The sequence below is a fragment of the Rhinoderma darwinii genome, chromosome 1 (assembly GCF_050947455.1).
Source record: "Rhinoderma darwinii isolate aRhiDar2 chromosome 1, aRhiDar2.hap1, whole genome shotgun sequence".
Classification (NCBI taxonomy): Eukaryota; Metazoa; Chordata; class Amphibia; order Anura; family Rhinodermatidae; genus Rhinoderma; species Rhinoderma darwinii.
In genome coordinates, this window is record NC_134687.1 from 658,086,232 (window position 1) to 658,098,250 (window position 12,019).

A 12,019-nucleotide genomic window follows, 5' to 3' on the forward strand; every position below is an offset into this window, starting at 1 on the left:
CAGCATCATCCACTTCTGTTCGTTAACACCCAGCTTCTGGCAGTGCAGACACACAGCGTGTTCTCGAGAGATCACGCTGTGACGTCACTCACTTCCTGCCCCAGGTTCTGCATCGTGTCGGCCACATCGGCACCAGAGGCTACAGTTGATTCTGCAGCAGCATCAGCGTTTGCAGGTAAGTAGCCACATCGACTTACCTGCAAACGCCGATGCTGCTGCAGAATCAACTGTAGCCTCTGGTGCCGATGTGTCCTCGCTCGTCCGACACGATGCAGGACCTGGGGCAGGAAGTGACGTCACAGCGTGATCTCTCGAGAACACGCTGTGTCTGTGCACTGCCAGAAGCTGGGCGTTGTGTAGAGAAGTGGATGATACTTCTCGTCAGAACGCCCAGCTAGTAAAAGTAGTAAACACGCCCCGATATACGCACATAATACACGCCCAGATGGACTTTTACTTTAAACACGCCCAGTTGGACTTTAGCAAGCCTCATTTGCATAAATACAAAAATGGTCATAACTTGGCCAAAAATGCTCGTTTTTTAAAAATAAAAACTTTACTGTAATCTACATTGCAGCGCCTATCTGCTGCAATAGCAGATAGGGGTTGCAAAATCTGGTGACAGAGCCTCTTTAACAAACCTCCCAATTCACTTTCTAAATTCATTATTACTTACCTGTGGTAACACCTCCTGGAATTTCCTCCTCCACTTTACTCTTACACGGTGTATCGCCCCTCACCCACTCTTCTTCTTCATCCTCCGCTTTATTGTTAGTCAGATCTTCCCCCTGATTTCACATATGTAACAATTCAGTACAATACAGCAGAGAGGGCGAAGAATCTAACAGATCAACATAAGAAACCACCAAAATCTACGACCACATCTATGACCGCAGGACCAAAAAGCTCCATACCCCCCTATATAGATGTGGTATAGGGCTCAGCTTCATCTACCTGATGATTCTCTGGGAAATTGTGATTTTCCTCTGGACAGTCCTGGGAATACAGAGGACTGGGACTTCTCTCTGGTGGATTTCTCCTACGGGATCCATCTGTAGGAAACACACAGTGGCGGAATAGATTGTTTACATGGGATGATGAGATGATGGGAGTAGTATCTAGGTGACCCTCAATACGGGTTTGTCTTTACAACTAATGAAAGTCCCCTCCTTACACTGCTGATCAGCCATTACATCCGTCTCCTCTTCTGCTTCATCTTTAGCCTCAACCTTAATATCCATCAGATTTTCACCCTAAACAAACAAGAAAAGACATAGTATGAACTTCGGGTTAATTAATTATGGTCATATTTTGATGAGACTTTGGCACCATCTACCCAGTGGCAGATCATCATTAGGGCGGTTTGGTCAGCAGCCTGGGGCCCAAGGCTTGCAGGGGGCCCATGGCCGCCCGAACCGCACATGACCCCTCATATCTCGTGGCGTCGCTAGCACCGGAGGGGGCCCGGTGCTAGCAACAGCCACTAAGGGGCATAGCTAGGGGGGGCAGGCGGAGCATGTGCACCAGGCGCGATTAGGTGGTAGGAGGGGGGGGAGCCGCAGAGCAGCTGATCGGTGCTGATAAGTGCCCTTTATGTTGGACACCTGCAGCAGCGATCAGCGTAAGGAAGAGCCAGGAGTTCATGCAACAGCGTTCTGACTGTGGTCTGTGACGGCCCGGGAGTGGACCGGTCCAGTCACCTGACCTGTCAACTGACCTGTCACAGTGACATGAGGTCAGATGACTCTGGTCAGGTGACTGGACCGGTCCACTCCCGGGCTGTCACCGACCCTAGTCAGAAAGAGCTGTGCCGCATGAACTCCTCGGCTCCTCCAGTAAATCACGTCAGGCAGAGCGGAGAGTGGTAGCGGTAGGCCCACGGCTTCAGTGTGTGGTAATATCTACCGGGAGCAGCGTGTGGTAATATCTACAGGGAGAAGCGTGTGGTACTCGCTACCGGGAGCAGCGTGTGGTAATATCTACAAGGAGCAGCGTGTGGTAATATCTACAGGGAGCAGTGTGTGGTAATATCCACAGGGAGCAGTGTGTGGTAATATCTACAGGGAGCAGTGTGTGGTAATATATACAGGGGGCAGTGTGTGTGGTAATATCTACAGGGAGCAGTGTGTGTGGTAACATATACAGGGAGCAGTGTGTGTGGTAATATATACAGGGAGCAGTGTGTGTGGTAATATCTACAGGGGGCAGTGTGTGTGGTAATATCTACAGGGAGCAGTGTGTGGTAATATATACAGGGAGCAGTGTGTGTGGTAATATCTACAGGGAGCATTGTGTGTGGTAATATCTACAGGGAGCAGTGTGTGGTAATATATACAGGGAGCAGCGTGTGTGGTAATATCTACAGGGAGCAGTGTGTGTGGTAATATCTACAGGGAGCAGTGTGTGTGGTAATATATACAGGAGCAGTGTGTGTGGTAATATATACAGGGAGCAGTGTGTGTGGTAATATCTACAGGGAGCAGTGTGTGTGGTAATATCTACAGGGAGCAGTGTGTGTGGTAATATCTACAGGGAGCAGTGTGTGTGGTAATATCTACAGGGGGCAGTGTGTGTGGTAATATCTACAGGGAGCAGTGTGTGGTAATATATACAGGGAGCAGTGTGTGTGGTAATATCTCCAGGGAGCAGTGTGTGGCGCTATCTCCAGGGAGCAGTGTGTGGCGCTATCTCCAGGGAGCAGTGTGTGGCGCTATCTCCAGGGAGCAGTGTGTGGCGCTATCTCCAGGGAGCAGTGTGTGGCGCTATCTCCAGGGAGCAGTGTGTGGCGCTATCTCCAGGGAGCAGTGTGTGGCGCTATCTACAGGGAGCAGTGTGTGGCGCTATCTACAGGGAGCAGTGTGTGGCGCTATCTACAGGGAGCAGTGTGTGGCGCTATCTACAGGGAGCAGTGTGTGGCGCTATCTACATGGAGCAGTGTGTGGCGCTATCTACAGGGAGCAGTGTGTGGCACTATGTACAGGGGGCTGTGTGTGGCACTATGTACAGGGGGCTGTGTGTGGCACTATGTACAGGGGGCTGTGTGTGGCACTATGTACAGGGGGTTGTGTGTGGCACTATGTACAGGGGGCTGTGTGTGGAACTATGTACAGGGGGCACTGTGTATGTGGTGCTTTACCTTACAGTGTTTGGTACTATTTTATTCAGAGGCACAGTGTTTGGTGCTATTATATATAGGGGTGCAGTGTATGGTGCTATTATATTTAGGGGCGCAGTGTATGGTGCGATTATATTTAGGGACACAGTGTGTGGTATTATATTCAGGGGCACAGTGTTTCGTGCCATTATATTTAGGGGCACAGTGTTTGGTGCTATCATATTTAGGGGCACAATGTGTGGTACCATGATAATTTTATCTTCGTTTATAGAAACTGAAGACATCTGAGTGGAAAATTCCTCAGAAATGGGTCATGGCCTGGACCCGATGGAGAAGAAAAGAGGAAAAAAAACTACTAGAATCTGAGAAGACGTCACCTGTGAGTCACTAGATTTATAGAGAATCTGTCACCTCTCCTGACATGCTTGTTATAGGAAATCCTTGTATTTCGCATAATGTTTTTGTGCAGTCCAGGACTGATAGACAAATGTGTGTTACCATTCGCCTTGTGTGATACTGTCAGCGATGGTTGGAGACTGTCAGTATGTAGGGACACAACCCTGTGACAAGGGGAATTGTAACACCCAATTGTTAATGATTGCACAAAAAGGTAGTGTTAACAATAGTTATGGCGCAGCAGTGGAGAAGGGGGGGCCAAGTTTGGGTAACAGCCCAGGACCTATGGTCTACTTAATCCGCCACTGCATCTACCTGCTGATTCTCTGGGACATTGTGATTTTCCTCTGGACAGTCCTGGGAATACAGAGGACTGGGACATCTCTCTGGTGGATTTCTTCTACTGGATCCATCTGTAGGAAACACACAGTGACTGATATATAGACAGATATACAGTAGTCATGTATTCAGACACTTCATTAGGCCCACGGCTGCCATAGAACACCCTGTGATCTTACACAGGGTGCCGGTGGGGTGAGAGAGGGAGCTCCATCCCTCTCTTTCTCTCTCCAAAACCACTCAGATGCGGCGCTCGCTATTGATACCAAAGAAACGTAACGCAATATTTATTCCTACGATTCCGCATTTTATAGAAATATCCCACATGTGGCCCATGTGTCCTATTTAGTGAAACATGAGCCCCAGAAATGAAGGAGCACCTTGTGGATTCTGGGGTCTCCTTTTCATTAGGGTGTTTTCTAGGCACCACTATAGGTTTGCAGAGGCCTTAAAGGGGTTTTCCAGACCCTAAAAATTGATGATAGGCCGCCAATAGCTGAACGTTCGGGGTCCGACTCTTGGTACCCCCAACGATCAGCTGTATTGAAGGGGGTGCAGTGCTTGTATGTTTTTTTTTGGGGGGGGGGGGAATAGAAAAAAACCCCAGAAACTCCGCCATTGTTCTATGCATTATAAACTTACGCCTTTACGCCGTTTTTTTTTATGTTTTACGACTTTTGCAGAATAAAATCCCTTTTGAACGAAATTATTTGTTTTTGCATCGTCGCTTTCCAAGAGCCAGAACTTTTAAATTTTTTCGTCTCCATAGCTGTACGAGGACTTGTTTTTTTGCGGGATTAGTTTTACTTTTTAATAGCACCATTTTTGGGTACATATTATTTTTTTATTAACTTTTTTTGGGGGGGGGTTATAAAAAAAACCCTGAAATTCCACCATTGTTCTATGCGTTTTTAAATTGACGCCATTCACTGTGCGGCGTAAATAACATGTTACCTTTATTCTATGGGTCGGTACGATTACGGCGATACCACATATGTGGAGGTTTTTTATGTTTTATGACTTTTGCACAATAAAAACACTTTCTAACTAAAATTATTTGTTTTTGCATCGTCGCTTTCCAAGAGCCGTAATTTTTTTTATTTTTCCATCTGTAGTGATATTTTGGGCTTGTTTTCTGCGGGACGAGACGTAGTTTTGATTGGTACTGTTTTGGGGTACATGGGACTTATTGATTCATTTTTATTATGACTTTTTTGGGGGGCAATGGAAAAAAATTGCAATTTCGCCATGGTTTTTTGCGTTTTTTTTACGGTGTTCACCTTGCGGTTTAAATTACATATTAACTTTATTAATGGAGTCATTACGGTCGCGGCGATACCATATATGTGTACTTTTATTTATTTTTTACACTTTTACAAAATAAAACCACTTTTTATGGAAAAAAATGGTTTTATTTATTTTTTTACTGTACTTTTTATTAATAATCTTTATTTCACATTTATGACTTATTTTATTAGTCCCACTAGGGGACTTTACTGTGCGATCTTCAGATCGCTGCTATAATGCTTTGGTATACTTCGTATACCAGAGCATTATTGCCTGTCAGTGTAAATCTGACAGGCAATCTATTAGGACGTGCCTCCGACGTGTCCTAACAGGCATATGTCCAGGGCAGACCTGGGGGCTTTTATCAAGCTCCCGGCTGCCATGACAACCCATCGGAGACCCGCTTTTGCATTTGCAGGCCGCCGATGGGTGACAGAGGGAGCGCACTCCCTCTGTAAACAAAGTTAAATGCCGCGGTCGCTATTGACGGCGGCATTTATCAGGTTAAACGGCCGCGATCGAAGTAAACTTCGATCGCGGGTTTTGAAGCAGGAGCCCGGCTGTCATCAGAAAGCTGAGCCCCGGCTCCAGGCGACAGCCTAGCCTAAGGCCCATTAGTGACCAACGTGAAAAGGCGTATTGGTGGTCACTAAGGGTTAAAGTACATGTTAACTTTATTGTGAGGATCATTACGGTCGCGGCGATACCATATATATGTACTTTTATTTCTTTTTTACACTTTTACTAAATAAAAACACTTTTTAATGGAAAAAATGTTTCCAATGTAGTCATTTTTATTAATAATTTTTATTTCACAGTAATTACTTATTTTTTTCTCCCACTAGGGGACTTCACTGTGCGATCTTCTGATCGCAGATATAGTTGGTAAACCACAATTGATGATGTGGTCACCATTGACTGCAGCATTTAAGGGGTTAAATGGCCGTGATTGATGGAAACTTCGAGGTGGAGCACCCGCTCCAGCCTGCACGGGACGACCGTGCAGAACTTAGACTGGGCTGCCATGAAAAGGCATTTTGGTGGTCACAAAGGGGTTAAACTTGAAATAGTTTTTCTTTTTTTCGTCTTACTAGGGGACTTGAAGATCCAACGTTGTGGTCACTGGTATAATACTTATGTGTTGCAGGGTATTACACCCGTCAGCTTTACACTGACAGACTAACTATTAGACTCCCCCTCTGGTAGGGCCTGACAGGCTTCCGTAGATGGAGGACCTGGAGGACATTGTTAGACCTCCAGTTGCCATAGCAAAGCCGAACAGAAACTAATCTGCTGAGCGCTTCTGCCGCTTCGTTTTAGCGATCGGTGGGGGTCTCAGTAGACGTCAGAAGTCTGGTGAACGTTTAGACTTTAAAGAGGCTCTGTCACCAGATTGTGCAACCCCTATCTCCTATTGCAGCAGATCGGCGCTGCAATGTAGATTACAGTAACGTTTTGTTTTTTTTAAAAACGAGCATTTTTGGCCAAGTTATGACCATTTTTATATTTATGCAAATGAGGCTTTCTAAAGTCCAAGTGGGCGTGTTTATAGTAAAAGTACAACTGGGCGTGTATTATGTGTGTTACATCGGGGCGTGTTTACTACTTTTACTAGCTGGGCGTTGTGAATGGGAGTGTATGATGCTGACAAATCGGCATCATCCACTTCTCTTCAGAACGCCCAGCTTCTGGCAGTGCAGACACACAGCGTGTTCTCGAGAGATCACGCTGTGACGTCACTTCCTGCCCCCCACATGATGACACAGAAGGGGGTCCCTGACAACAACAGTCTCATCATGTGGGGAATACACCCCCCCGGCACGGCAATACCTCTGTATACTGCAGTGTAAAGATGTGCACTCCATGCAGTTATGGGGGAACTGGGGACAATAATAACGGAGGCTGTCAGGACATGCTGGGAGTTGTAGTTCTGCACAGCAGGAGCGACACAGGTTGGAAAACATTGCCCCAGGACATAAAGGCGATGCAAGTGCAGAATGAAGTGTCTACCAGGAGAACGTCTCATCCATGTGCAGAAGAGAAGACCCCAGTATTAGATCTCACACTGAACCTGCAGAACATCTTTCCACATGATTGTCATGTCCGCTGTTCACACATGGTAGAACTTTACACTCCTCATGTAGGAGATTATAAGAGCGGCGCAGATCAGTCACTGGTTATATAAGACCATGTTCACACACAAGTCACTGTCCATCTCAGCTGAATGTACCTGCTGCAGAAACTACAACATTCAGATATATGGAAACTTCTACAACAAATCTGGGACCATCTCCTAGTGCAGCACTGCAGGAAAGCGAGGAACGTGCGATCAGAGATCAGGAATCACATGTCTGTATATACCAAACATGACGAAACTAACACTGCAACAACAAACTAATAATATATCAATTATATATCTATATCTCACCCTGTGATGTGCACGGCCGGTAGTCCTCCATCATGACCTCCTCGTACAGATCCTTGTGTCCTTCTAGATACTCCCACTCCTCCATGGAGAAATAGACAGTGACATCCTGACACCTTATAGGAACCTGACACACACAATGATACAGTCATCACCCAGACACCTCCAGTGCTGTTACTGTAGAATTTCCCAGCAGTGTCACCTCTCCAGTCAGCAGCTCCGTCATCTTGTAGATCAGTTCTAAGATCTTCTTCTCATGTATCCGGGAGTGAGGGGGAGGCTCTGTGATGGGGCTCGGACTACTGCTCCATCCTCCTGACTCATGGATGATGGGAGTCGTACAGTCACCCGATGTCTTCTTCACTATTGTGTACTCCTGTGTATGGAGAGAGACACTTAGAGAACTGAACACAGTATTCCCCCCTCAGTAGAGAGGGGGAGATTGTGACCCCGCTGTATAGAGCTCTAGTGACCCCACATCTGTAATACTGGAGACCTCACCCACAAAAAGACATTGAGAAAATAGAACGAGGCCAAAACTAAAAAGGAAATAATATTGGGGGGACTAGATGGACCATGTGCTCTCCTCCTGCCGTCATCTTCTATGTTTCTATATAGATGTCATCCTGATCCTCCTGGTTCCTTGTCATTCTCATTGCTCTACAACATTACTATTGCTGCATTGGTGACATGACACATAACTGACCATATTGGTGGCTGATCTTCAGCTTTTCTGCTGGTGGCTTCTTGACGTCACTTGGAAGGTCTGGACGCTGTTATACAGGACACTGGATTCTTCCTATTACTTCCTATTATGTATTATCCCTTCCCTATGTGTGACTTGTTCTATAATGTAGAAACGTTTACCTCTCCGCTCAACAGGTAGATGATCTCCAAGGTGAAGTCTAATATTCTTCTGCTCATCTCATTCCTGTCCTTGTCCATCCTTGGTGGGTCACTCAGGAGAAGGAACGTTGTGGAGGAGAAGATGAGAAAACTGGAGGATCTGGAGGATCTAGTACTGCAGACGTCTTTATGAAGAGAGGAGAAGATGGAAATCATACAGGGGACAACATCATGTGTGACATACAGAACCTCACTTATTCATCATTGAGAGAAACATCTTCTCAGAGCCGTCACCACATGGAATAAAGGGGTATTCCCAACACGGACATTTCTCCCCAGGATATGCCAGAAATGTCTGATAGATGCGGCTCCACCTCTGGCCGTGCTCGGCTGTTTCTGGAACTCCTATACAAGTGAATGGAGAGAGTCGTGCACATGTGTGGTCACCTCTCCATTCATTCTCCACCTGGATGCAGTCATCACCTCACCAGGCGGGTCGGGGGACCCCCGTTCTCCACATAGAGGTGGGACCCCCATTTATCAGACATTTATGGCATATCTCTCAGGTGAGAAGAGTAAAATGAAGACATTTCCCCCCCAGACAATGAAGACCTGACTCCTGACAACCTGACACATGGCGGATACTGGGGAGACATTGCTGACATCTCACAAGACGTGGTGCACACTATGCAGTCAGTGTTTGATATGAACTGTGAGGTTCTGCAGCAGCTGAGGTGACATTATATATAGGAAACATGCAGTGTAATCTCTTATCATCATATTACAGCGCAGGTGGAGCGGAGCAGAGTGATACATTGTTTAATGGGATAAGATTCACTATAAACTTGTATTTTACTCATTTAACCCCTTCCTGCACAGGACATTTACCGCTCAGGACTTGTTCACGTGACATAGGGAAGACCGGACACCTGCTGCAAAGGCCGGAGACCGGAGAGAACTGCGATTATGGCCATTTTACCCCTTCGATGCTGCGGTCAATAGCGGCTGAGATACCTAAGTGTTTGGGAGGGGGCTCCTCTGTGAGATCATCCGAACCTCGAGATTGTGGAGTAATGATGAGATGTCAATTTCGATTGTGTAGAAAAAAACAAAACTAAAATATCATCATTTATAAGTCCGGTCATTATTTTTGAAGTGATAAAAACTTCACCTTACAAAGCGTTTTATTCTGGATGTTTTTGAACTATAAACTATTAACTATTTCACTGATAAATGATGATATTTTACGACTTTTTTCAGCGTGAAGTATAAGGAGCTCAGAAACATTATTGTAAAGTGTCTTCCCATTTGCGGTCAGGACTGGATGACATTATTCGGGATGGTGTACGAGTTATTCCAGAGAGACCCCAACACGAGGACAACGTCTCCCCCGAGTTTATGTGAGAGTGAAGTACGGAGTCATACTTGTCTCTCCACTGAAGGTTATTTCCACCGTGGTCATAAAAAGCCGATCCTGGAATTATAACAAAGCTACAAATAGTTCTTCGTCTTGTACAGATAACGGGGTGTCCCTAGTAAGACAGATATAGATTATACACATCACGTCATTTATCTCATCCGCTCTCTACAATGTCAGGGTCAATATGTCGCTTGTACAACATTAATGGTGCGACTACATAAACCTCTTCTAGATAGTAACAAGAAAGACGCCAGTAATCCATCAGTCATGCCCAAAGACGGCCATCCCCATGACAACACTGAACGTCATAGTGCGGGGGGAGAAGTACGGAGAGGGTTTACAGGCTGAGCCCGCTCCACACGCTGCGGGTGTATTACAGCTGACACCTCGCACTAACCGCCAGGATCAGAGAGAACGCCGATCCCGGACATTTAACTACTGTGGAATCTAAGCTTTTAGAAAGGGGGGGGGGGGGGGGGGTGATCCACTCATTGGCTTCTCGCAATGTAATCATGGGGTGCAAATGGACATCATGGTAGCCCGGGGGAGGGTAATAAAGTTCTGCCAACTTTCTGCTTCTATTAACCCCTTAATCTTAATCACGATATACTGCGATACATTAGTGTTATAGTGTATTGTACCAGCGATCCGATCAGGACTAGTTCACGTCCCCCAGGAGTGTAATAAATATTTTTTTTAAAAACATTTTTTCCTCTAAAGTGATGTAAAAAACAAAATGATAATCATAACTGGAATCACTGCATCCGTAAAAGTCAAAACCATTACAATATAACGTTATTTACCTGCACGGTGAACGCCGTAAAAACCAAAACATGAATTGCTGGTTTTTGGTCACCTTAGCGCCAACAAAAAGTAAAATGTAGTAAAAAGTGATCAAAAACCTACAACCCGCCCCGCAAAAAATAATCCCCAACACCGCTCCATCAACGAAAAAATTAAAAAACTTAGGAAAGGGGGGAAAAACTAAGACTAAACTGGCCTGGTCATTAAGGGGTTAACCTGCGGTGCGGATTATCAACACGCAGGATATCGGATTTATACCGCGGATTTGCTGCGCATTTGTTGCAGAATTTCCCCATTAAGTTCAATGGGAAAGTCAAGTTCCGCAACAAACGCCATTGTTCCCAGAATCCTCTGCGGCTCCACCGCGTGTTCACAGCAACGCTGCAGGTTACACATATATAAAAAGAAGGCGTCATGTGACCCCTGCAGCCAATCACAGGCTGGAGAGGTCACATCATTATAGGGGTCACCTGGACACAGCCGGAAGAGCAGGGACGTGTTGCTATGGTAACGCTGGAAGAGGTGAGGATCGGCCTTGTATTTCTGTAGTAGATATTCGGGGGGATTATACGGCCACCATTTGGGGTGAATATTCGGGGTGATTTCCTTGCGTGTTGTGGGTCGTATTCGCTACGTGTGAACATTCCCTTAAACCGCACGGTCAACGACATTAACAAGAAATGTATAAAAGTCAGTGAATAAGTTGTATGTACCCGTACCTCCCAACCGTCCCAGATACAGCATGATAGTCACGGATTTCGGGTGGTGTCCCGCTGTCCTGGGAGGTCGGTTGTATGCCCCGGACTTCGGGTGACAACTGTATCTGCATCCTCAGGACGCAGATACAGTTAAAGCCAATGCTGAAGCAGGGAACCGTCACCTCCCAGCTTCAGCATTAGTACAGAAGACTCCTCGGGCACAGCGCTACTTTAAGTGTTTAGCCCAGTGAAGTCCTTAACGAACTGTCATATATGGACAGAGACGTCAGTGGCTCCTCCTGGAGCAGAATCTCCGGCCACAGTGCGGCCGATGCTCTGGCCGGGGATTTCGCCCCTTGGGGGAGTCCCAATGGCTACAGAGGGGGGTAGCGCTATATGCAGGGAGTGTGGCACTATCTAAATGGGAACTGGCACTAGGGTCAGCTAAGGGGGCATTATACTGTATGGGGCAGCTATGGGGCATTATACTGTATGGGGCAGCTATGGGGGAATTATACTGTATGGGGGCAGCTATGGGGTATTATATTGTAAGGGGCAGCCATGGGGGCATTATTCTGTATGGGGGCAGCTATGGGGCATTATACTGTATGGGGGCATTATAATGTATGGGGGCATAATACTGTATGGGGGAAGCTATGGGGGTATTATACTGTATGGGGACAGTATAC

General features: G+C 46.2%; 1 protein-coding gene across 1 annotated transcript in view; it reads right to left on the reverse strand.

Moving 5' to 3' along the window:
- Window positions 1-12,019, reverse strand: part of LOC142663926 (uncharacterized) — a 61,672-nt gene that overhangs the window by 21,184 nt on the left and 28,469 nt on the right. Inside the window, exons 2-8 of the mRNA XM_075842770.1 lie at window positions 8,430-8,593; window positions 7,765-7,938; window positions 7,566-7,689; window positions 3,827-3,924; window positions 1,175-1,253; window positions 955-1,052; window positions 677-788 (exon numbers count right to left, since the gene is read on the reverse strand). Coding sequence (XP_075698885.1) covers window positions 677-788; window positions 955-1,052; window positions 1,175-1,253; window positions 3,827-3,924; window positions 7,566-7,689; window positions 7,765-7,938; window positions 8,430-8,507 — 763 coding nt within the window. The 5' untranslated portion in view covers window positions 8,508-8,593. The remainder of the gene's footprint in view (window positions 1-676; window positions 789-954; window positions 1,053-1,174; window positions 1,254-3,826; window positions 3,925-7,565; window positions 7,690-7,764; window positions 7,939-8,429; window positions 8,594-12,019) is intronic.